The 25,950-nt window shown below is 44.9% G+C and overlaps 1 protein-coding gene across 4 annotated transcripts in view; it reads left to right on the top strand.

Annotated features, from left to right (window-relative positions):
* Positions 1-4,238: 4,238 nt before the first annotated feature.
* The window catches only part of Ppa2 (pyrophosphatase (inorganic) 2), a 68,177-nt gene continuing 46,465 nt past the window's right edge, over positions 4,239-25,950 (top strand). For 2 of the 4 annotated variants that reach the window (NM_146141.2, NM_001293641.1), the window contains exons 1-5: positions 4,290-4,461; positions 15,116-15,180; positions 16,752-16,796; positions 20,828-20,881; positions 24,573-24,692. In NM_146141.2, the coding sequence (NP_666253.1) occupies positions 4,320-4,461; positions 15,116-15,180; positions 16,752-16,796; positions 20,828-20,881; positions 24,573-24,692 (426 nt within the window). In that variant the 5' untranslated portion in view covers positions 4,290-4,319. Of the gene's footprint in view, positions 4,462-15,115; positions 15,181-16,751; positions 16,797-20,827; positions 20,882-24,572; positions 24,693-25,950 lie in introns of all 4 variants that reach the window. The other 2 variants (XM_006502216.4, XM_030252857.1) reach the window with 1 other exon arrangement.

Raw genomic sequence — 25,950 nt, forward strand, 5'->3', positions numbered from 1 at the left:
TGTATCTTATATCTTGGGTATCCTAAGTTTCTGGGCTAATATCCACTTATCAGTGAGTACATATTGTGGGAGTTCCTTTGTGATTGGGTTACCTCACTCAGGATGATGCCCTCCAGGTCCATCCATTTGCCTAGGAATTTCATAAATTAATTTTTTTAAATAGCTGAGTAGTACTCCATTGTGTAAATGTACCCCATTTTCTGTATCCATTCCTCTGTTGAAGGGCATCTGGGTTCTTTCCAGCTTCTGGCTATTATAAATAAGGCTGCTATGAACATAGTGGAGCATGTGTCCTTCTTACCGGTTGGGACATCTTCTGGATATATGCCCAGGAGAGGTATTGTGGGATCCTCCGGTAGTACTATGTCCAATTTTCTGAGGAACTGCCAGACTGATTTCCAGAGTGGTTGTACAAGCTTGCAATCCCACCAACAATGGAGGAGTGTTCCTCTTTCTCCACATCCTTGCCAGCATCTGCTGTCACCTGAATTTTTGATCTTAGCCATTCTGACTAGAGTGAAGTGGAATCTCAGGGTTGTTTTGATTTGCATTTCCCTGATGATTAAGGATGTTGAACATTTTTTCAGGTGCTTCTCAGGCATTCTTCTTTTCATTTGGACCAATATTAATATATACTTTGTCCTTCCAAGGTATCCAGAGCTGAAGCCTAACAAGTTGAGCCATCTTTTCAAGAATTTTCATGGAACTGAAACTTACAAAACTTAACATTCAGGGGTAACGGCTGTTCTGGGGTCAGCAGTAAATACATAGAGAACAGAGTGATCCTCAAGAAAGCCAGTATGAGCCGGAAGCAGACATATGTCTCAAGCTAGAAGCAGATGTATGTCATGAGCAGGGCGTCTGACAGTGCCAGTGACAGGGGCTGTGAGTCAGGAAACCATGAGGGTGCTGCTGACTAGGTGATACCACAAGGGTGCTGCTGACTAGGTGATAGAGCCAGACGTAGCATCTTCTTCCTCTTCTTCTTCTTCTTCTTCTTCTTCTTCTTCTTCTTCTTCTTCTTCTTCTTCTTCTTCTTCTTCTTCTTCTTCTCCTTCTTCTTCTTCTTCTTCTCCTTCTTCTTCTCCTTCTTCTTCTCCTCCTTTCTTCTTCTTCTTCTTCTTCTTCTTCTTCTTCTTCTTCTTCTTCTTCTTCTTCTTCTTCTTCTTCTTCTTCTTCTCCTTCTTCTTCTTCTTCTTCTCCTTCTTCTTCTTCTTCTTCTTCTCCTCCTCTCCTCCTCCTCCTCCTTCCTCCTCCTCTTCCTCTTCTTCTTCTTCTTCTTCTTCTTCTTCTTCTTTCTAATTCTTCTTCTTCTTTTCTTCTTCTTCTTCTTCTTCCTTCTAATTCTTCTTCTTCTTCTTCTTCTCCTCCTCCTCCTCCTCTTCCTCCTCCTTCTCCTCTTCCTTCTTCTCTTCCTTCTCCTTTCTTCTCCTCCTCTTCCTCTTCCTTCTCCGTCTCTTCCTTCTCCTCCTCTCTTCTCCTCCTCCTCTTCCTCCTCCCCCTCTTCTCCTCTCTAGTTGAGCATCTCTGGAAACAATCTCACAGTTATGATTGGATGTGTGTCTCTTTGCTGCTCTCAAACCTAGTCAGTAGTGCAGATTGACACTCATCAGTCCATTCTGTCAACACACCAGACAAGTGTCACTTTGAAATCATGATATTCCACCTCTATCCCAGGAAGAAAAAAAAATCTCATGTTAATTTTATAACACAAAATGTATTTATTACATTTCATGAAGTACCCAAAGTATAAATGTTCCAGGAGTATTCAAAAGTATAAGCATAAAGTTTCTACTGGGGCTCAATCAATCTCTTATGGTGAGACCCAGCAGAAAAAGTTACATATTTCTAATATACAATGGCACAAAATCCAACAGAGAGCAGTAAGGGCATAGTTAAGAATGATGAGACCATAGCAAGACCTAAACTGAGGAGGTGAACACCAAACTCTGCAGCTCTGTATCTGGCATCTGCAGCTTATACTGGAATCATCTGGGCCTCGTCTGGGGTGGTGGGTACCCCTGCCCACTCAGGTCTCCAACCTAGAGTTGACCATTTACATGGACTGCTTTCACTCCTGTTTAGTTGGAAAATCAACAGCATCTGCTTCACACATACTTCAGGAAAAGGAAAGCCATTTAATTAAAAATCTGAAAAGCTCAAAGGTTGTCTCTCATGTTAGCAACCTGGTATTTTGTTTATTGTGAAGTGACCATAAGCTAAATTTCTATAGACTAAAAGCTATTCAATATATTGCAAGTCCTGCAAGTTCCATGCTATAGTTGTCTCCTGGGCTCCACATTGGACTGGCTCCTGGACACCTCACTATTCTCAGATACAAAATCAGAATGATGGCTAAGCTCGGCTACATACCAGTCACCCCAACCCTCCAAGCTCAGCCAGTTTTCTCTTTTATTTGTAAATTCTGGATCTGTGCTCAAGAGCTTTTTGAACATTTGTCTTTACCCCTGTTTTGTAAAGTCCTAGAATTAAAAATTAAGACACACACTTACTGTCTTAATTTCATCATTACTGTGAAGAGACATTATGACCAAGGCGACTCTTATAAAGGAAAGCATTTAATTGAGAGTAGCTTGCAGTTTTAGAGGTTCAGTCCATTATTACTATGGAAGGAAATATGGCAGCATGCAGGCAGCCATACTAGACAAGCTGAGAGTTCTACATCTTGATTGGAAGGCAGTCAGGAGGAGACTGTGTTCCACACTGGGCGGAGCTTGGATACAGGAGACCTCAAAGCCAGGCCCCCACAGTGATACACTTCCTCCAACAAGACCACACCTCCTAATAGTGCCACTCCCTATGTAATTCAAACACATAAGTCTATGGGGGCCTTACCTATTCAAACCCCCACACTTGCTACATGATAGTGACAGATGTCCACAGAGGAAATTCAGCGAGTTAGGTTCCAAATGTCTACATTTGAAATGGACAACTATTGTTGAATAAATATCTTCAGAAATTTGTATTTTAAAATTAACCAGTAAGCCAACTTTGTTCTCATAACATGTATTGTATATTCGGTTTTGATCCACAGGTATTTCAGTAAATTATAGAAAATGAAAGATGAGATTTTATATGTTCAAAATCAAGCCATTTCTTTTTAATGCCATAAAGTAATATGTTCCTAAATCACATACCCGGAATTTGATGCTAATTTTAAGAATCTAGACTATTAGACAGCCCAGAACCTTGTTTCAGTAGGAATTTCTTTCTCAAATATCCAATATTTGAAGTTTAGGTGAAATTTTAAGCTTTCTTTTTTTAACATAGGCAGAATCATATAAATCAATGAAATAAACGCAGGAAGGAAATGTTTCCATTTTTTATAGGACAACTTAGCTTGCAACTCCGCCTAATCATGTTGACGTGTTACAAAGCCACTAATGTCAAAATTTTTTAGAGACTAGGCTAAGCAATGTCTAAGTGGCTAGTGGCACCTCTAAGAGATCCTTTCTGAAACCTGGGTAAAACCAGTTTGGGTTTTAACTGTCACAATTTAGATGCAGAAAGAACCCAGTAGGTGAGGATGTGAGCCTTGCTCACAGTTGGAGCAGAAACTGGTAGAGGTCCGGAAGACCATTCCAGTGAGGTCTTCCCAATCAACTGGTCTACAGAAAAGGGCAATGGTTGGTTCCTTCCTTAGAACCACAGCTCCCGTTGTTACTGGACCAGACTGCAAAGACTGCTGTTGTAACTAGTTGTGGCCACCGGACCAGACAGAAATACTTGTGAAGTATGCAATTGCAGAGAAGTTAAAAGTTACCTGTACTTGGGTTAAATATTAAAGGGCCTTATGGAGGAAGTGGCGTTTGAGGGAATTACAGATTTAGGATAAATCTGTGTCAGATGTCTTCACAAGGACGCTCGATCATTATACATTATAGTCGTGTGTGTGTGTGTGTGTGTGTGTGTATGTGTGTGCGCGCGCGCGCGCGTGTGTGTACACTCCCTCCTTCCGGCTTGGATGTTCCTTTAGAAATTTCTGGAGGTATGCATGCAACCAAGTGCTACATTAATGTAATCAAAGTCTGACCGCAGACACTGACAGTGTGTGAGTGGGTGCGTGGTGGTGAATTCCTGGGGCTTCTAAGGTCCTTGTCTTGATGGTCTTCGGCCTCTGAGGGCTTGTGGAGCAAAGTGGAGAGGTAGGTGGCCCCAGGAATGCAGAAGAGGGTGGGACTTGATGCCACTTGAGGCCGACCGCGGGGAGGCAGTGCGGGCTCCGGGCGGCAGGGGGCGCCGTCGAGCGGCCGCGCCGGGCCCAGCACCGACCCTGCGGTTCTCGCAGACCGTCCGCCATGCGCGCGCTGCTGCCGCTGCTGAGCGTCGGCCGAGGGTGGCGCGTGGGGGCCGCCGCCCGCCCTCCGCGCCGCGTCATGTCCCTGTACCGCACGGAGGAGCTGGGCCATCCCCGCTCGCAGGACTACCGCCTGTTCTTCAGTAAGTCGTTCGCCCAGCTCCGCGCCGGCCGGCGGAGGGGCCGCGGCGCCGTGCCCTGCCCTGCCTTGCTCTGCCCGGCCGGGTCCGCAGCCCGCGCCCAAGCCCGCTGCGGAGGGGACCGGTCTCGGTGCGCAGGGTGGCGCGGGGCCAACCGCCCTCTGCAGCGACCGCAGCCGGCCCGCGGCGCTGAGCTCCTCCCGCTGACCTCCGCGCCGTGGCCCGCCGCTCGCCCGCGCCGCCTCCTGGGCGCTGCTAAGCCCATCCGCCTCCGTACGGCCGCAGAACTTTGGGGACCGGGGTCTTCACTCCGAAAGCGAGTTTGCCTGCGACCGCGACCTTGCTGTCAGCGCAGGCGTACAGGCAGGGAGGAAGTGGGAGGAGAATGTGAGCCAGGCGCTGGGATAGGCTTGTGTGCACAACGCCATCACGAAACCTTTTGTTTGGTAAGGTTAACTTAAAAACAGCAACAGTCAACTGAGTTTTTAACCTAAAAGTTTGCACCCTGAATGCCATCCACAAGCAGGAGATTGGCCGGCGTTCTGGCGAGAATGTGGTGCCTTTTCTTGCCCTGTACGTTGAGCAAAACCTAGAAAGAGGGCCGTCTGGGCTGCCCTGGGCTGACGCCAAAGACAGAAAAGCTCCTGGCCACTTTCCTTTTTCTTTTCACTCTGTAGGTCTCGTTAACAATCGCGTGAAAATAGCCACGTAGATGGGTTGCTTTCAGGCCTCCTTTACTTAATACCAGGTAGCGGAGCGGTTGCAATGTCAAGGCTTGTGCACACCTCTTAGGAGGTTCCGCCCTGAAGAGGTGAAGCTAAATCTTGTTCCGAGACCCCCATGCTGGATGAGTGTCTTAACTTGCTAAGTATTAGAATTTTTTTCCCCTATAAGATAGGGCTGCAGAAGCGGCTATGTATGTTCAAAGAAGTCACCGGACTTATAGTATAACTTGAAATCATTAATAACTGTACTTTGATTTTTACAGTTACTTTTCTGGAGCTGAAGGTTGAAGATTATTTTGTGATAAAGGAGCAAACCTAGCTTAAACTCTTTTTTTTTTTTTTTTTTTGTATTATTTTGAGACAGGGCCTCACTGGGCAGCCCTGGGCAGCTTGGAACTCACAGTAGTACACCTCCCTCTGTCTCCTGGATTGAACACATGGGGCACTTCGAATGGCAAACTCTTGTCATTGTAATAAATCTTATAATAAATAGTTTCTTCACAATTAGTTTCTGTTTGCTCCTCTACAAGAGACCCTGTCTTGTTTCTTGTTGAGGCGAGATGGATTTAGGTCTTTTAAAAGAGGGTGTGTACACAACCGGATCCTGGGTAGACAACAGTCTCCAAACAAGAGCAACCATAAAAATAAAACAACAGAAGGAAGGGAAGCCCTTAATATGTGTGCTCATTTCTGAATGGGTTATATTCCCAAAGTTACAATGTAACAGCCACTGGGAGTGTTTTCCAGAAGAGATGCTGTTATATAATGGCAGAAAGCCCAAGCAGAAAAGCCTGTGGGTATAATACGGTGGACGTGTCTTGGGTTTTCAATAAGTGCAGTAATATGTCATGAATGTCTCCTATCAGAAACACAGTAGTCTTTCTACGGTGACAGAATTAATGGAATAACAGTAAATTGAGACGCTGCATGGGGTTTATGGAGCCCCACTTTACCCCTGACTACTGGCGCAGGCAAACACAGGTTCTTTGTGCACAGGTGCATGCCAGCAGTATGACGTCTTGATCCTTGGGTGCTGTTTATTGTATTTTTTGAGGCAGAGCGTGTCACTGATCTGGAGGTAGGTGAGGCTAGATGGCCAGGGGCCACCGAGATCTGTTGGTCTCTGCCTCCCCAGGACTGGGACAATAAGCATGCACCATCCTGCTTGGTTTTGTTACCTGGGTTCTGGGGAGCAAACTCACATCCTACTGCTTGCTTGCACAGCCAAGGGTTTTGCCAATTTAGTTATCTCCCCAGCTCAAACCAGGCTCTCGATTCCAATCTTAGTTACTGCTAACTCCAAGGTCACGCATACACACCCTGTGGTAAATACATCTCTATGTGTAGGTTACAGAATGGCTGCAGAAGAGTTAAAAGAGGCTGTAGCTGTTTTAGGGCTTCCCAGTGTCTATACAAAAAGGCAGAAACTGGCTGTTGCAGATGCAGAGAGAATCACTGCAGGTGTTTGTTCAAGGTGCTGGGAAATCAGATAAGTCAGAGGTTTGAACCAGGCCGAGAGCCACGGGGTCAGAGTTGAGCTGAGCTTCGTGGTTAAGTCAGGTTGTCCATGTGAAGGGTTGAGAGGGAGTGGGCCAGAAGAATTCTAGGAGGCTGCACCTGAAGCCCCAGGGACAGTGGGAGCTGTCTGTCTCCTGGTCAGGAGTGCTGGAAGGGAGCCCTGGATCCTCATCTCTTCTGACTTCTGTTCTGGAAGCCACCTATGAAGGAAGGTGTGATTGAAAGTCTGGTCCGGACATTAATCCATTCTGGATCTCTAGGTTTTCATTAAAAACAAAACAAAAATGAGTTATTTCTATTTCCCATTCTCTTCCCATCTTCTAAGAGATTAGAGACTGTTGGGGGGGGAACGGGAGGGGGAATGTCATTCTTCAAGGCCATTGAGGATGGATATACAGCTCTGTAGGGGCTCAATGAGGAAAAGCAATTTCCTCCTATCCAAAAGAATGAACCTTTGGCCCTGGGTGGAGATAAGACCTGCTGGTGTTCTCCAAAGATTAGAACATTATGTCAACTCCCATAAGAGTTAATCCATCTGGGCCTGTCAGTCACCTCGCCGAGACTGGCTGTCAGGGAGGCTGATGCGCCTAGCGCTATGCTAAGGAGATGGGAGGAATAATTATGCCCTTTATGTGTAATAAGGCTATTGTACTTATCCTTCCCAGACACCCTCACTCAGCATCGAAGCTTACAGAGCACTGCTGAGCCTGCCCACTTTTCTGAGTTACTTGGAAAACAGAGTTATTTCTTTTTTCCAGACTTTCTGAAGCTATCCCTCCCCCTCTCACCACGTGGCTGCTCACCAGCTATGGCTTTCTCTCTTCCTCTTCCCAGTCTTCTCCCAGGGAGCTGCCCCAATCCACAGCCTGCAACCTCTGATGATTCTTCTTCAATTTCTAAAACGATTGTCATCACACTTCCTTTCAAGTCTGTTTCTAGATTCTTTTAATGGGACTAGAAACCCCAATGCAGAAATACAGTGTCTATGGTTCCCAGTGTGGGGCTCCCCACACCTTCTGCAAACAGGCTTTTCTTTATGGCATCCATGGGAGGATGTTGTAGCACTTGTGTGTGTTTGTGTGTGCATTCATGCACATGCCAGCTACACATGTGTGTCCATGCATGCACATGCCAACTACACATGTGTGTATGCCTGCATGCACATGCCAGCCACACATGTGTGTGTATGCCTGCATGCCCGTGCCAGCTACACATGTGTGTCCATGCATGCATATGCCAGCTACACATGTGTGTGTCCATGCATGCATGTGCCAGCTACACATATGTGTGTGTATGCATACATGCACATGCCAGTAACACATGTGGGTCCTGGAGAGCAAATGCAGGTTATTAAGCTGGTTGTTTAATTGCTCACCAAGGTGCAGAGTCCTCTTGCCTCCCCGCATTTGGACTTAAAAGGGAGTCAAATTCTGCTTGTAGAATGGAGTTTCTCAGGGTACAGCTTAACCTGAAACTACTGCTATAATGAGATACAACCTACCTAGGTCAGGGCGCAGTCTACAAAAAGTGTGCTGAGCAAGCAGGGGTTGAAGTACAGCTCCATGCCTTGCCCTCAAAAATAAAAAAAAAGATAACTGATAGTGGAGAATGTAAAAAAGGCAGAGAAAAGCTGTTTGAGGGCCTGCAATCTACTGCACAGTTGGCCAAGCACTGCATTTGGGGTGGGGAGGCCTGGGTGTTAATCCTGGTTCTGCTGTGTGCTGCTGGGGGCAGTTCTGTCTTAGGAGGAAGCAGCGCACCTTGTTCCAATCCTCTCAAGGTCCTAGCAGCACTAGTATTCCTTCAAGGCATTGAATGCATTCATAGTAGAAATTCAAGTACTCTGTGTTGGACAAGATCTGTGACAGCATCTCTGAGGCTACCCTGTAATTCGGTTTTTTTGGTTTTTGTTTTTAGCATCAAATATACATAAGATTATTGTGAAACTAGGATGTCATAAGTAAAAATTATTTTTTATTTAATAGAGTGAGTAGGGCGGAACAGAAGGGAAAAACAGACAAAATGTTTTACTGCAGCAAATGGCAAAAATCCGAATAAAATTGGGCGCTATCTGGGGAAAGGGTTCAAATGGCTTCTTACTGGAAAGTGGAGTTAGACAATTCCTGTACCTACCACCAGAGGGCACCAGTGGCCCGGGACTGCTGAAAGGGGCGGCTGAAAAGGCAGTCAATCTACTTGAGGGTGAGCTGGGGAAGAGGAGATGAGGAACTTTTAATCCAGACAGTCACAGTCACTGAAGGAGAGGTTGAAGGGGGACAGGAGATGCAAATGCTAACTCCTAGTTTCGTTTACTCATTACAGTAACTCACTGTAATATCAAAATAAATAAATAAATAAAATTATATAAAAAAGGACCCAACCTGGATGCATTTGGTGCTGGTGCCTATGAGCAATTCAAGGGTGTTCTGTTTCAACTGAAGAAAAGCCAGAGTTAGGGATGAAAGTCATCGTTCAGCAATGGAAACATAGCCCGTATTTTACACATATTCCAAGTCTCTGAGATATTGATACAGTTGCAGACGGAGCATTTTTGAGCTTCAATTTTTTTCCTCCAAATTAATAAGAATAATTGGCTGATGAAATGCTTTTTAAAAATTGGAATATGTAGAAATGTAGAGACACGAAACTGGGTGATGCCGGGAAAGCGAGTCGGGGACTGCCACGCCTCTCTGCCCCGTGGCCTTGCTTAGTGACTTGCTGAACCCTTGTCTCTGCCCTTTACATTTCTTGACGTCATTTTATAAATCGTGGAGCGAGAGGCTTGGACCCGGTAACCCAAACTGTGCTTTCTTGAACACTTGCGTCCATTTTACGCATTAGTTTTGCCTTCAAACTTAGGGTTTTGTGGCTTAACTAAAACATTTCATTTTACTGCCATCTTGGAGAATAATAATGTACACATTAAAGTTCTGAAGAGTTCGGACATAAGGCAACATGTCCCAAACGTTTGAGCCATGCGACTCACTTCTTAGAACATTGTTAACAGCCTCTTGCAGTGTTTCTCAACCTGTGGATTGTGACCCTAGTGGCCCTTTCATTGGGGCTGCATATCAGATATTTACATTATTATTCATAACAGTAGCAAAGTTACAGTTCTGAAGTAGCACTGGAAATAGTTTTATGGTTGGGGGTCACGACCACATGAGGAACTGTATCAAAGTGTCACAGGCTTAGGAAGGCCGAGAGCCACTGTCCCCGTAGCTCTGGAGTTTCATGGCGTTCAGCCAGGGAAGTACCCTATAGGGTGGTTCCTGAAGCTTCTAGAAGCTTCTTCTATGCTGTGGTGACAGGTGCAGGCCAGCAAGCAAGGCCTTTGGGTTTCAGTTCAGGCTTTCTAACCTCAGACAAGTTACCTGGCTGAACTAACTGTGTCATGATGCATGGTGCCTCTGACCTTCGATGACATCTTTTAGCTCAGGGTCTCTCTAGCATGGTCTTACCTGGCACGTCAGTGTTCAGTGTTAGGGAGGAGCGGGAATGTGTTAGGGAGGAGCGGGAATGTGTTTTCTGCCCCAGCAGCCTGCAGAGAACATTCTCGCAGCATGAAAGCTAGCCAGCGGGGAGGAGGTTTCTCTGTTAGGTTTGACTTTAATTAGCCTGTGTCCTGCAGCCAAAGTGTGTGGTGTCTTCAGCAATGGGTCTTATGATACTGCTCTAGTAGGTAAATAAGGGCCTGACAATAGCCTATGTGGTTGAAGACCTCTGGGGCATCCGTGACCAAAAAGCTCAATAGCAGGGTATCCCACGCCTTGCCCTGAGACCTTTATTTATAGCCGTCTTCTGGAAGTGCCATTGTCCACTCAGGTAGGGTACTTCATTCAAACTCCCCCTTTTTAAATTAGATTTTTAAGCGAGCTCACTAACTAGTGGTTTTCCATAGAGCTTTTTCACATCCATAGTTCTGGTTAGCGTATTTATGACCTCTCTTCTTCTCCCGCGTCTCTTTTCTTCATCCCCACTTAATCCTTAACCCCTATATTTTTCCCATTTTCTTCCATATTCCATGTATTCGACCATCCTCCAATTATATGTCTTCAATAAGTCAAGGATCGTGGGTTTACCAATGGCTTTTTTTCACGTGTATTTTAGGGTAGTCCTCCCTAAGGACACATTACCCCGTCCTCCCACACCCTTCCCTCCTCAAACCCCTCTACCCCAGTCTTCCACCTCACTGCTTTCATTTTACCTGTAATGTACGATATTCATAGTACACTCACAGATATACACACACCTGGAAATAAGCCTAATCAAGGAAGCAGAAGACCTCTGCAATGAAGATTTTAGGACACTGAAGAAAGACATTGAGCCCCTAGAAGATGGAAAGACATCCAGTGCTCATGGATTAGCAGAAAAGAGACTGTGGAAATAACCATCCTACCAGTCAATACTCCAAAGCCATTCTTCAGCAGACATAGAACAAACAATCTAAAAGTTTATGGGGAGACACAAAAGACCCAGAGCAATACTAAACAGAAAGAATACTGTGGGAGGTATTTCCATACCTGATTTGAAATTATACTACAGAGTCATGGCGGTGGTGACACATTCTTATACATGGAGGGTGAGAGTAACGGGAGCAAGTGTAAGACTAAATATTTGGAAACTTGCAGTGTTCAGGATTTTCGCAGACTCAGCCTTCCGGCCTCTCATTAACTGTGGATGATAACGAGGCTGATAATGATAATGGATAGTGATAACGTGCTGGCACAGGAGCAAAAGAGCAGCAGTGCCTGCCCTGTCCCTCTGATGCCTCAGTGACTTCTGTCATTGATGATAGTTTATTTATTGTGGATTTTACATTCTCCTTAACAGACAAGGGGAAAGCCGTGCTTTTCATAGTTTACAATCTTGTTGCTGTGGGGTAGAAGGTGATTCACTCTATGAACCAGTGTTCTATGTAATTCAGTTACTTTTATTTATTCTAGAACTGAATCATACAATAACAATTTTTTTTGTAAATAGAAGCTGAAAGTACAGCATGTTTTCTTTATTACATTTCTTGAGTAGTGGGTGGTTACATTGTTTGAACTTAGTAAAACTCCGGGTGAATAAGTTCCTGTAAATTGGCCCCTATCATGGGACTTGAATCGATACATTGGAACATAATAGCTACTATGTAAGCATTTAAAGATATGTTCATTTGATGTTAGAATCCTATAGAATCCAAACGTGAAATGGAAATCTTGTGATTCATACTGTCGGTAAGATGCAGCACTCAACAGTTGTCTCAGTTTTCTGCTGACTCTCCCTTCATCCTGGCCTTTGTGTGAGTGTTCTCTCATTTCTGAGCTCTAACCTTTGAAATGCCTCAGGATTCAGTTCGTAGTGCATGTCTCTGCAGTGTCTCTCTGCTCTGGAGTTGGCCAAGCTTTCTGTAAGGGAAATATTTTAGGTCCTGTGAACTGTGCATCTCTGTCACAACTGCTCATTTGATGTGTTCTGGTACACAGCCATCAGCAACCAGAGTCTAATGAATGTTGGAGGTCCCACTACGTGCCTTAGTGTTGGAGGTCCCACTATGTGCCTTAGTGTTGGAGGTCCCACTACGTGCCTTAGTGTTGGAGGTCCCACTACGTGCCTTAGTGTTGTGGGGTCATCCATTTGGTGGTCATGGAATCCATTTTACTAGCTGTGCTCACTAGTGTTCTGTGGAGCCTGGTGTAACTTCAGTGATGTGTCTTCAACTAACTTCTACTCTCCTTCCCCTATAGCCTACTTGCCCCTTCTCTTACCTTTCTCCCACATCTGGGTCATTGGCATCATATCCTTTTGGGACATAGCCAGCTCAACTTTATAGTTTTTTTTTTTTTAAAGATTGATTGATTGATTTGTATATGAGTGCTTTATTTGCATGTATGCCTGCATGACAGAAGAGGGTGACAGGTCCCATGGCAGATGGTTGTGAGCCATCATATGGTTGCTGGGAATTGAACTCAGGACCTCTGGAAGAGCAACCCAGCACTTCTAACTGCTGAGCCATCTTCCATCCCCAGCTCAACTTTTGAAACGTAGCCAGATGACATTTTTCTCTCAGTGCTGCCATCCTTGTCTCCTCCTTTGCGTCACCATCATCTTCAGCTGATCAATTGCAATAGCCTCCAGATTCTCTCCCTTTGCTGTACCGAGGACGCACCATCCCTTTTAAAACGCACAAGCTCCGTGGAAACCCAGGGTTCCTTCTATTTTACTCCAAAAAAAAATGCCAAGGACTATGTCAGGAGCCGAGGTTCCTTACAGTCCGATGCTAGACACTGCACCGATTTCAACATCTACCAGTTTTCGGCCTTTGATTGCTGTTCCTGCCTGGCTGTCCTCGCTGGTGTTTCTCAGTGTCTGTGTTGCATTCTCTCCATATTGCTTCCTCCAGGCTGCTGTTAGACGCTGCTCGTGTGGGCCACACCTCCTGGCCGTCCAGACTCACCGTTATTCTCTTTTTGTGCCTCGGTCTGTTTACGTTTTTTATCTTGCAGTGCTTGCCCTTCATGCTGTAGTTTATACAAATCCATCACCTGTCTCCCACTAGAATATAACGTGCATACGAACAGGAAGTTAGAATCTGTATTCCTAGCACCTAGAATGGTATCTGGAAAAGCGTTCTCTGTGTTCTCTATGTGTTCTCTGAATAATGAGCAAATGAATTACTGTAAGGGAGCCTAGGATATAGGAGAAAAAAATAAATCAGAAACGTGAGAATTTGAATATTTAAATATTAATGGGAGCAGAGAAATAGTTCATTGGTTAGAAGCACTTGTTGCTCTTTCAGGGGACCCAAGTTTACTTCACAATAACTTATAACTCCAGTTTGGGGAATTCGATGCCCTCTTCTGAGTTCTGCAGGCAGCAGACATTCATGTTGTACACACATGTAAAAGACACCCAGTATCATAAAAATAATAAAAAGCCAAACATTTGAGTATTCTCATTCCCGTGTGCTCTTCCTCAGCTGTAGAGAGGATCTCTTCTTGTAAGCATCATCGCCTGTCAGTAAAAAAGCTTGTGGCCAATGAGCTGAGGTGGAAGTAGGAGGTAGGACATGCATCAGGGATAGAGGGAATTCTGGGGAAATAGAGGCAGGGGAGATTCATCCCGAGACAGCTGTAAACCAGCGGGTCGCTGACCTCAGGGTAGAATCAAGGGGAGAGTTGTCCCAGGAGCTCTGAGGAGACAGATGTAAGAAGATGAGGAGAAGAAAGCAGCCACATAGCTGGACTCAGGTTAGAGTAACAGAGATCATAAGTTAAGAGCAAGTCAGAGAATCAGCCAGAGCCCAGGGCCCAGGCGTTTGTGAATAATAATTAGTCTCGGGGTCCTTGTTGTGGGAGCCAGGGCTGGGAGGAAAAACTTGGATTTAGTTTTTACACTCAGCTTTACCCATGCCTGTCACGTGTCATACAGGAGTTACCTTGTTGCCAGGGTAGGGAAGGGGGAAACGAAATCGTAATGAGTCATTTATTTCATAACTACTAAATGCCTGTGAGGTGTTAGCCACTTTTCCGTGCAGGGAATCCAATACAGTGTAACAAAGCAGGCAGACACAAGAGCCAACTAGAACACTTTCCCTCAGAATTTAATCCACTTAAGTGCTCATGGCCTGGGGAGGGAGCATACAATTATAGTGAGGTGGGGAGGGAGCGTACAATTATAGTGAGGTGGGGAGGGAGCGTACAATTATAGTGAGGTGGGGAGGGAGAGTGCAATTATAGTGAGATGGGGAGGGAGCGTACAATTATAGTGAGGTGGGGAGGGAGCATACAATTATAGTGAGGTGGGGAGGGAGAGTGCAATTATAGTGAGATGGGGAGGGAGCGTACAATTATAGTGAGGTGGGGAGGGAGCGTACAATTATAGTGAGGTGGCATGCGAGAGGTGTGTTAAGTTATACACCCCTGCTTTTATTGAGCTGAATTCAGGCCTTGCTTATCTGTTGTGTAGTCAATTCTTTTGTAATAATTTTATTAATCATTTACCTTGGCCTTTTACGGGCCTCTTCCCGCCTATACCTGGACCTTTCTTCCTTGTAGGTGGAAGTCGCTGGTTAGCTGTTAGCTCTCTCATGAGAATGGGTGTCAGCTTAGACTAATTCACTTAGTAATGAGTCTCTGTTCAAAGTCAGAGCTTTTCTCCTTGGAGCAGTCATTAGTCTACCTTAGATGTTTTGTGCAGTGGGTGCTTGAAGCCAGCCACAACATTGAATGAAATGGTCTCAGTGACTGAGTCTGGGTTAGTTGGCATATATTTCTCTCAGGCTGCAACAAGTCTCGAAAGCCAAATTAAACTTTTAAGGTGTGAAGTTAGCTTTGCAAAAAGCACACAAGTTCAAAAAGCAGCCCAGGACCTCCTTTCGATAAAGAGCAGCGCGCGCGGCGGTAACTCTGTGCCTATTTTCTTTACAGAGCATGTAGCTGGTCATTACATCTCCCCTTTCCACGACATTCCTCTGAAGGCGGACTGTAAAGAGGTATTGTTTTTACTTGTTTGGGGGATGAAGAACTTCCTGTACACGATATATCAAAATGCTTCACTATTGCCCAAAAGATGCCTTTAAAGTGAAGATGTGGTTGGCAGGCAGGGGAAGAAACCAAGGAGCTAGAATGGGGCAGTAAGCCTCTGTTCTAAATTAAAATTTGTATGAGGCCAGAAGAAAGGGAGGCATTTACAGACTATGAAGTTTAGACTGCAGTGAGAATTGAAGTAATATGGGAGATTAATCTGCTTATTTTGAACCACAATATAGTTAGCATTTGTGGGTGACTTCTGTGTGCTGGCCACCATGTGAACGTGTTATTTTCTTTAACACACGTAAGTTGCCGTCACAACGTCCAAGGGTCATAAGGTAGCGGGCATTTCATTGGTTTGTGTAGCAGCCTACAGCTGACAAGGGTCAGAGCCAAGTTTGGAACCGGCCTTTCTGACCATGGAGTTCCCTCCCCTTACCACTCCGAAGCAGAAATATAAGGCTGGAAAGACCTGGCGCTTCATTAGCTTCTTTCTCTCTTTAAAAGTCACTTGACAGTTGGAAGGATGGTGGTGAGGTGGGCGTGTCAAAGCCACTGCTGAAGGGAGAGCTGAGAGGGCCTGAAGTTTAGGGACAGCTAGGCCAGTGCCCAGCGCTGGCCACGTGACAGCGCAGCTCCGAGGGCAGCTGCTGTTACCAACTTACTCGTTGGTAAGGTTCCAACCCTTGCCCTGGGTCACAGATGTGGGTAGAGGTCGGTGTGGGACACAGGTAGGCACACATCTGTGTGCATCCTGCCTATGGACTTTGAGGAAAGGACAAATCATAAGACAAAAGGCCAATACCTTCTAACGGTGAGGAGATCCACACACACAGTGTTTATATAAGCAGCCTTCCCTATTTCTGAGCCAGTCATGATTACAATTTTTGCTCCTTGTATTTGAGGATGTAAAGTTTTCAGAACAAGGATAGTGTTTCAGGGCAGCATGACTTGGGATAATCATTTCCTGTTTATTTTGGTCCTTTCTTAGTAGTCACTTTGGTGTGTAAGTTTTACATAGAACATTTGTGAATGGCGTACTCCGTCTTCCCGCCCCACCATGCACTCCGGCTTAATTTAAAAGTACTTAGTGGTAGCGCTGTAATCACACCTTGGTAGAATTCACAGGCGGGAGGTACAGCCAAGCACTTTCACAGCTTGTTAGTCAGGCTCCCAGGAGTTTCATTTCAATAATGAAATGACTTTTTGTGACGCAGTCACTGGAACCTGCCGGGATCTCCTTAAACACTCAGCTGAGCCTTTGCTTGCGCCAGACAGACGTGGGAAGTTACGTGAAAGAGCTTTAGATTTTCCGATCATTGACTTTCAAACACTTTGGCCGTCTGTTCATTTGAGGCTGGGGGTGCTGAGGGAGAAGCTGCCCAGGCGTTACTGGTAGGTTCTCTGTTGAGTCTGGTTTCTAGACAGTGGCTAGTATAACACACATATGCAGTGGGCATGTTTTTGTCCCCATGTTGTGCGTCATACATTCCTTTAAGTGTTCCAATCATAATTATCATCTTTGCTCTTACAGGAACATGACATTCCCAGGAAAAAGGCACGAAATGATGAATATGAGGTATATTTTAAGGTTTTTATTGCTTGGGTCATGTAAAAATTCACTTTGTGACTCTGCTGTTTATGTGTACATGTGCACATGCATGCAGGTCAGTACTCAGGGAGGCCAGAAGAGGGCGCCAGATCCCACTCAGATGGCGGTAAAACCAGGTGGCCTGGGGCATGGGAAGCCAGCTTGGGGTCCCCTGGCAGGGCAGCCTGCACTCTTGACCACAGAGTCATTCCTCCAGCCCATCCTGTCACTCTCTACAGTCTGTTCATGACCTTGATATGTTTGCATTCTTAAGCTGCTCCTAATTTTTCCCCTGCAAGACGTTTGTGTGGTCTGATAGTTTCTTCCCCATGTCTTTTTAAGGAATCTGGGGACAGTCTCACCATTTAACCTTTTTTATAGTGTTACAATATTCATAGCATAAGGTTCACTATTTTATCCTTTTCTCACATAGATATAAGCAGGCTCTCACCTACTGAGCTGTCCTTTCCTGCCTCGGTTTATTTCTCTTTCACATTGAGCTAGAAAGAGTGTCTTTTAGAATTAAGGCACAGCAGTCTTTTGGAAGTAGAAAAACAGATACAGCAGTTACATGCTAAAATACATTAATTCCAAATGTGTCTTTTAATCATGTGCCCCTTCAGTTCCTACCTAGGACCAACACGTTTGATTGGCCCTTTGCCCATCTCTTGCTCTGGGTGCTCTGGGTGTTTCCCTGCTAACCTTTGCCTCCTTGCCCTTCCTCCGGCTCCTTGCCTCCGCAGCTGAAGTTCCTGCCCCCAGCCTACAGAGGTTGTCAAATTCCTACACCATTTGCCTGCAGACCATATTCTGTTCTCCTAAAGCGGTCGTCAGACCACCTGTGAAGCACCCACACTGATAAGCCTGCAGCGCTTGTTGAAGGTGTAGGGTCTGGGCCCTTTTTCCGTCTCTGCTGATGAGAGTCTCTGCTCCATGGGGGCTGGTTAGTCTGTGTTTTAGCAAGTGCAGTTCCAGCGTGAGAAAGAACCATGCTCTAGATGGGAGGTGACACACAGTCTACTCGAAGCTTTGAGGTTCCAAGAGATGGGGCATGTTAGTCTGAAATAGTCTTTTCAGTGGGGAAAAGTATATTCCAAGCTCAGAGTGTCAAATTAAAATGTAATTGTTGTAACGCAGATTATATGTTGCTGACTGGTTGGTGTTTATCTGAAAGGTCATCAGAGAAGAAAGGAGGGAAATCTCTCTGTTTTTGTTTTTGTTTTTTACCCCCATGTACATGAAGTTCAGCGACTGCTTTGTCATGTGTCATTAGTGCTTCTTTTCCATTTCTTTCTGCTATCTGCCACCTGTTCCCCAGGGGAAAAAGAAAAAGAAAAGGACTAAAGGAGGGGTTAGGTTCCCCTGACATTGTGGACTTATGACGAATGCCAATCTTCAGTAAACAAGACAGATCCTGGCTTTGATGAGTTACAGGAGAGCGCTCTGCAGCCAGAAAGAAGAGAGGCGGGTAGCATGAGCCCCGGCCATCAAGTGTAAACGGTGACCAAGAGTGTGGCTTGCAAGCTCACATTTTGAACTTGTTCCTAATCTGTTGCTCTTTTGACCCAACTAAGATTGTATAGCCATTAGGCAGCCTGGTCCCCTCTGTCACCTCCTTGTATTCGTCTGTCTACATTTGTTCTCTTACAGCCAGGCTTTCAGGGATGAGTGAGTTGTGCAAACATCTGCCATCTCCTTAGGTTCTTCTCTTTAAGAGCTTCTCAGACACATTGAACCAGGCACGAGGTCCCTCATGGAAGACCACAGAGGATGAAGCGGGACAGAGGGCTGAGTATGAGGTCGCTGCCGTAGGTGTGAGCTGTCAGCCTGAGCTACAGTTATCTCCTCTGGGGCTCACGCTCTTACCTTACAAACCATTGTCTTATCTAGAAAATTTTAATTTAAAAAAAAAGCGCTACTAAGTGGCATTCTTTAATTACTAGCATCTGTTTCTCTAAGGAAGTCCCAGAATGTGGGTAACCCATGCTTTAAGCCAGTTCGGACCTTATATTAAGATTCCTCAGAGAGCTTTTAAAAAATTAGCAGTCTCCTGGCTTTGTCCTGGTTGAGCTGGAAAGGTAGGAAGCAGGCCCTAAGCAATGTGGTTTTGGTTTTGCCTACTTGTTTGTTAAAGCTCACCCAGTGATTTTTATGTGTGCAGGGTAGAGAGCTACTAAATTTTTGCTTTCCTAATCTGTGATAAAAGACTAGGCTGGCTTGTGTGTATTTGTTGTAGCTGAATACTTTTTTAAAACACATCAGAATGAATGATGAGACATACAATCAAGCTCTAATATTTTGTTAATTTTTGAGATTAGTTACATTTCTCTCTTCCCTTTCCTCTCCTCAAACTCCTATATACCCCTCCCACTCTCATAAAGTGTGTGTCCTCTCCTTTCAATAACTGATACTGTGTGCATGTACATACATACATATATATATACACACACACACACAATACACACACATGTATGTATGCATGTATGTATGTATAGGTAATTATAACCTGCTCAGTCCACATGCTGTTACTTGTATGTATGTGACATTTTCAAGTTCCAGGGCTGACCGTCATTTGGCACTAGACAACTAATTAATGTGCTCCTCCCTGTGGGAGGGCCACCTCTCCTGATCCCTGCTTTCCTCGGTTGCCTGAGGTCATTGTGTAGAGTTGAGGCCTTGTGTCATCTCCCACCCCACCCCACCCTACCCCTGGTTCACTTTTGTTCACCTCACGCTTGGGCAGTCATGTTGATGAGACTTCACGCCTTAGCTTCTGACATTACTAGGTGACAGAGTCTCCCATCAGACGTCCTGGGCCTCTGCTGCTTGCTGTCTTTCTGCTCCCCCTTCTCAGTGCCCCCCAACCCTTTGGCATGGGAGTGTGTTGTAGATGGACAGACATGTCTACAGAGCTCTAATTTTTTTCGTTGTTGTTGTTAGATTCAGTAGCTATACACATTACTCTCAGTTAACTGCAAATGCTTCTAAATGCTCAGTTAACAGTCACAGACTGGCAGGGGACTGGGCCTTGCTCTGGGTAACACTGCTTTAAACTGTTGCTTTCCCGTGACTGATTCAATGTTGCATTAAACACAGCATCCTTACCCTTTTGCAAGCTGCATTTAAATGTTAAGACTTACTCTTTGTGAAGCAAGCTGTGGGAATTGTACTTACCCGCCACTGACCTAGTCTGCCTCGGTTAAGCATTCTATAAAGTAGGGACGTGAGAGAAGGAAGCCATGGTCGTTTGGAGTGTTAAGGAATCTGAACCCACTAACTTTGTGTTACAAAGGCATGTCTAAGTCCTCGTAGACTTTCTAATAGCCTATAGCAATAACTCTAATTTTGGATTATCGTTATAGCATGGATGCAAATATTCTTTTCATCATTTCCAGTGTTTTGATTCCTGGATTTTCTGTGTATGTTCCTTTAAATTACATAATGATATTTTAACCACATTGCCATGAGTGGAGCAGAAGTGGTCTGTCATTCTAGGTTAGCTAGAAAATAAATATCAAAACTCATTTCTTGCCCAGTTTGGCATTGCATGCTTTTAACCCTAGTACTCAGGTGGCAGAGGCAGGCAGATCTCTGTCAGTTTAAGGCAACCTGGTCTGGATAGAAAGTTTTAGGCTAGCCATAGTTACATAGTAAGACTCTTGTCTCAAAACAGAGCACTGGAGCAGACCACATCTCCTGATTTCCAGTATTGTCGATGCCCTGAACAGTGCTTCCAAGTGTCGGGTGACCTGTCATGGTATGCAGTGGTCATCAGATGTGTGGTGCCTCCGTGAGCCAGGCAGTCTCGCTAACTGCAAGAAGGGACTGGGTGCATGTTGAAGCCAGGAACAAAACATTGTATGTGTGGGATGGAAACTTACACTATTCTCTTATTAAAGGCGGTACTGATTTTCATTTAGCACACAGTCTCTCAATGCCAAGTGAAAAAAAGAAAGAGTGAATAAAAAATGGTAACCTTTGTCTTCTTCTTCTTCTTCTTCTTCTTTTTTTAACTACAGAATTTGTTTAATATGGTTGTGGAAATACCTCGGTGGACAAATGCCAAGATGGAGGTACAGATACATTTTATTACTGTAAAATTGAAATGCTAACTTAAAAACAGAAGAGAATCGTTTCTAGCTATTTGGCATTATTTGAAGGATGGCCGACAGACTTCTCTGTGATGGAGATCGTTTGGAATATTCTTGTGAGCTTAGACCTTAATTTCAAAAACAGGATGTTTTGACCTGACTATCCCTCTGCAGAGTGTTTCTGTGTCTTTAGGCTCGCTTTTATGTAACTTGCTTTGGCCTTTTCCTTGACACGGCGGTGAACACGTTCAAATTTTATTCAGACGAATAGACACAAACGAAGCGCTTTGTCTGCTGCTGGTGGCAGTGTCGTTTCTGGGGGTCTAGTTCTTCAGAGTTTTAGGTTGACTGTGAACAGCACTCTCTGCTGAGTTTGTGGATCTTTTCCAAGAGTGCCTACTTCGCCCTTGTTCAGTCTTCTTAAAGACTTTATTTTCATCTTTTCCGTGAAACGCAAGCTGCCAGGAACCATCTTGTGAGCTCTGTCATGCTAGCTCCCTCCATCCACCGGATGAGCCCTTCAGTTTGGGGCGACTTCTCAAGTGTGGCACTTTGATTCCATTGTTTATTTTATATCATATTTTTCCCCTTTTCCGATGCTCATGTGAATATGTTTGATAAGTTTTTCTCTGGTGAGGTCATCTTAAATTTTTACTCTCTTACCACTGTGCCTTGCACAGTAGGTGTCAAAACAAATACAGCAGTATTCTTAGCCCAAGAATTTATACTCTTTGCGGTCATGCCCACACGGTGCAGACCAGAGCCTTCTGTTCCTCCACCCCATGGATCCGGCTTCCCCATCCTTTCTCACCTCCTCCTCTTCCAACCCTTTGGTAAGCCCTGTTTGGCTCACACACTCTAGGAGATCAACCACGGAGCCCATTTTCTTTGTTCATCAGTTGCTGCGCCTTGTTTCCATCCCTTGGCTGCTGTGAGCGCGGAGGCGCCCGCCGTGGTAGCACCCAGCCGTCCTTTCCTTTACTCTGTACTTGGAACTGAGTTGCTTGTATGTCAGTTGTTTTCAGGTTCCTAGAGAACTTTGTGCTGTTTTCCACGATGGCTGGCTGGTTTATATTCCCTCGCCAGTGTACAAGGCTCCTCCCCTCGACAGTGAAAGACTTTCCTTTATGCATCCTTACTAGGACTTAGTATCTGAAGTCTTTTAGATAATACTTGTTCTTACTAGAATGAGAGGAACCCTCGTGGCATTTCGTTATTGTTAGAAAGCATTGCTCTCTCTCTGTGCATGTATTTGACTGCGTGTGTGTGTGTGTGTGTGTGTGTGTGTGTGTGTGTGTGTGTGTGTGTGTGTGTGTGAATAGGTAGACAACCTTTGGGAGTAAGTTCTCTACCCCACTAGGTGATGTACCTGGCTGGTATTCGGGACCTGACAGCAGATGCCTTTACCATCTGATCTGTCTTGCTGGCTTCCTCATTATTGTCTTGACTGAATATTCCTGATAGCTATATTGACCACTTCCTTTTTCTTATGTCTATTGATCTTCTGTGCCTCTTCCTTTGAGAAATTTCTAAGGCTGGTGCTCATTTTTTAATTATAGCTTTTGGTTGTTTTTCTCCTTAGTTCTTCAGCTTCTTGTGTATTTTGGACTTTAAGGCCGTGGTGGATGAAGCGCGTTTTCTCCCATGATATGTATTGGCTTTCCTCTGTCGATTGTACCCGTGCCACAGCACAGAGAGAGGCTTTTAGGGTTGGCGTAACCCCATTTGTCTACTTTTGCTTTTATTGCCTGTGTTTTTCATGGTTAAACCCAAACAGTTGTTGTCTATACCAGCTTGTCCTTTTCTCCGGTTTGTAAACGTTTAAGAGCCTCTGCCTTACATCGCAGGAATCCACCTCCTCTTGGTTTCTGTAACCATGTAGGGTAGAGGGGCTCAGTCTTTTTCTTCCGCTCATCTTTCTTCCGCTGTCTTCCCAGTGTGGTTTCGTGAGGACCATGCTCTTTCCCCATCGCGTGTGGCTGGAACCCGCTGAAAGCACTTGCGGTCTGTCTCCCCGGCTGTGTGTCAGAGGCTGACGTTTGCAGATTTCGTCTGATTTGATTGCTGTGGTTCTCTAGTGTAGCTGGGAGTCAGTGATGTGATGATGGTTTTTCTTTTCGCTCACAACTGCCTTTGAGTTTTAGGGTGTGTGTGTGTGTGTGTGTGTTTCCATGGAAACTCCACACTTTGCTCTTCCCATATCTATTCTTTTTAAACGACTTTGGAACTTCACTCTGGATCACAGTGACCCTGATTCATGCTACTTCTAATCCAACATGGGGTGTCTGTTGTCTATGTGTGTCTGTGTGTCTATGTGTTGTGTTGTCTATGTGTGTCTCCTTTGTGTGTCTCCTTTGATTTTTTTTTCTTTTCATTGTCAACTTACAGTTTTCAATAGGAACAGATCTTCTTCTTCCTCCATCAAATGGATTTATTGTTGTTTGCCTGTAAATAGGCCAGCCTCTGATTTCTGCTTTGAATGGTTCATTGGTAGCACACAGAATTGCTGTAGAATTTTGCGTGCTGTGTTTTCTACATTGCGTCCTGAAAATTTTCGACATTCATTTTCTACTACATACTTTCCTAATTTTAGAGGTAGGTGTGTGTGTGTAAAATCTTAAGAGCTTTCTGCATCCATGATTGTATTATTATATACATGATTGTATTATATTATCTATAAACAGTGATGAGTCTACCCCTTCCTTTCCTGTGTGGATGCTTTTCCTTGCCCTTGCCTAGCTGCTCTGGGAAGTGCTTCCAGCATTCTGCTGAATCAATGGCAAGACTAAGCGTCCTTGGCTCATATCATCTGTCCAAAAAGCTTTCAGTCTTGTTTGTGTGTGTCTGTGCCCAGTATGCTTGGGTATCTGCAGGTGCTACAACGGCCAGAAGAGGGCCTCTAAAGCAGTATCTCCCTGAACCTAGAGCTTGTATCTCTTCTTTCTGTTCTGGGAGTCAGCAAACCCCAGTGACCCCCCCACCCCCATCTCTACCACCCCCAGAGCTGGTTTCACAGGGGTTTGTTTGCAGAGCCACCTGTTACATGTGCTGGTGCCTGATGCTGGTCCCTTAACCTTGTAGCTGGCTCTCTAGAGCAGTGGTCCTAAGACTGCAGCCTTTTCTCATGGTGTGGTCACCACCTAGCCAACCATAAAATTATTTGGGTTGCTACTTCATTACTGTAATTTTGCTACTGTTAAGAGTCATAAATCTGCGTGTTTTCTGGTGGTCTTTTGGGTGCCATGACCCAAAGGTGGAGAACCACTGCTCTAGGCCTTCACCATGGTGACCTTTGAGTTAACTATAATATCATAAGACTTGGCAACAAAAGCCCCCAAACTAGCAGCAGCAGCAACAACAACAACAAAAAAAATTGTTAATTAACTTTCACCCTCCTGCCTTTCCGTTTATGCTGTTTTTCTTAGAAACAATGCCATGTATAAATAATGTAAGCCTAAATCTGTAATCAGGTGTCTTCTTTCCAGACGGATTTTCTTACATGGTACTTGTTAATTAGTAATGAGAATTGACTTAATTTACTTTAAAACACCTTTGAACATTAAGTTGAGATGCAGGTATTTGTTTGAGCCGTGATAGGTTTAAAATCTGTTCTTTGCATACCGGGCTAATGGTTTTACCCCTCTGTGTGCCTGCCTTCCCCTGTGATTCCCAGATTGCCACAGAGGAGCCACTCAATCCCATTAAGCAAGATATAAAGAACGGAAAGCTACGCTACACACCGAACATCTTCCCTCACAAGGGCTATATATGGAATTACGGGGCCCTCCCTCAGGTAACATCCTTGTTATCGCGGCAAACTTTTATGCCTTCTACAGAAACCACCTTGTGAGTGCTGGGAACTCCCTGAATTGAACTTCGCTCCTAGCACATACCAGTTTCAGGGATTTATGGATTTAATTTTTTCTTAATGTGGCATTTACTTGTCCCAGTAAACTTTACTTCAAACCACACAGATCATCACTACGCGAGTTCTTGGAGACAGGCTTAGAAGATTGACAGCTGACATTTGAATGCATCCCTCTTTGTGGGCTTAGCTGATGTCAATGAAGAATTTTCAGCAAGTCTCTATCTAACCTTTAAGTGTGCTTTTTATACATTTCTCTATGACAAGATGGGTTTTATTTGTAATAAACCTAAAAATTGCGTTAAGTTACGGCTGGAGCTCAGGGTTGTAAGTCCAGAGTTCTGACTGGAAGGCCATGAGGTGGAAGCCAGCGTATGCCAGGGCCTTGTTCTGCCTCTGTAGAGCTACGCCGCCATTTCTGGCCCTTCCTACCTATCTGTCAAGTTCTTCACTCTCTGAAGTAGCAATTCTTCCTGATTGTGTACTGAGTGAATCTCTACATGTCGGAGCCAAACTCTGGGTTACAAAGACCTAAAAAACGCGTTTTTTTGTTTTGTTTTTTTTTCTTGTTATAAACTCCACTCTGTCATCAGCTGTGTAGAAATGTAATGTTTGTATTTCTATGTATTAATTTTTAATTACATGAAAATGTACGTGGGGGACCCTGGAGGAAGTAGGGACAGCTGAGAAAAACAGATGCCGGGTTAGGATAAACAGTCCTGAGAAAAGGAAGAGCAACATTGTTCTCCAGAGAGCCAGCCTCCCTTTGATGCAGCCAGACCACCCGCGTGGATGCAGGCTTGGGTAAAACTGGCACTCTGGAAATGGTGATTAGAAATGAGAGTGTTCAAGCCATGAGGGCACCCGCCTCGACTTCTTGGGTTTCTAAGTAGATGGTTCTCTTGGACCGAAGGGCGAGAGGTTGAAAACAGCTTAGGGGATTGTAGGAGAGGAGACCACATGGCTGAAAGGGGGGGAGGGGGGCAGAGAAGCTACTGATGAGCAGCAAAAACAGAGATAGGCAAAGCTGAGCAGTTCAGGAATAAGCTAATATCCATCGCTGAGCTGCTTCCTAGGGGTGATGTGCTAGGACACGGATGTGCACAGATGAGAGTCAGGCACGAGGTTCAGCAGAGTGATGGATGACTGAGCAGTGAGCTCGAGAGCCTGGCTGTCACACCACAGC

This window comes from Mus musculus, chromosome 3 (assembly GCF_000001635.26).
Source record: "Mus musculus strain C57BL/6J chromosome 3, GRCm38.p6 C57BL/6J".
In the NCBI taxonomy this organism is placed as follows: Eukaryota; Metazoa; Chordata; class Mammalia; order Rodentia; family Muridae; genus Mus; species Mus musculus.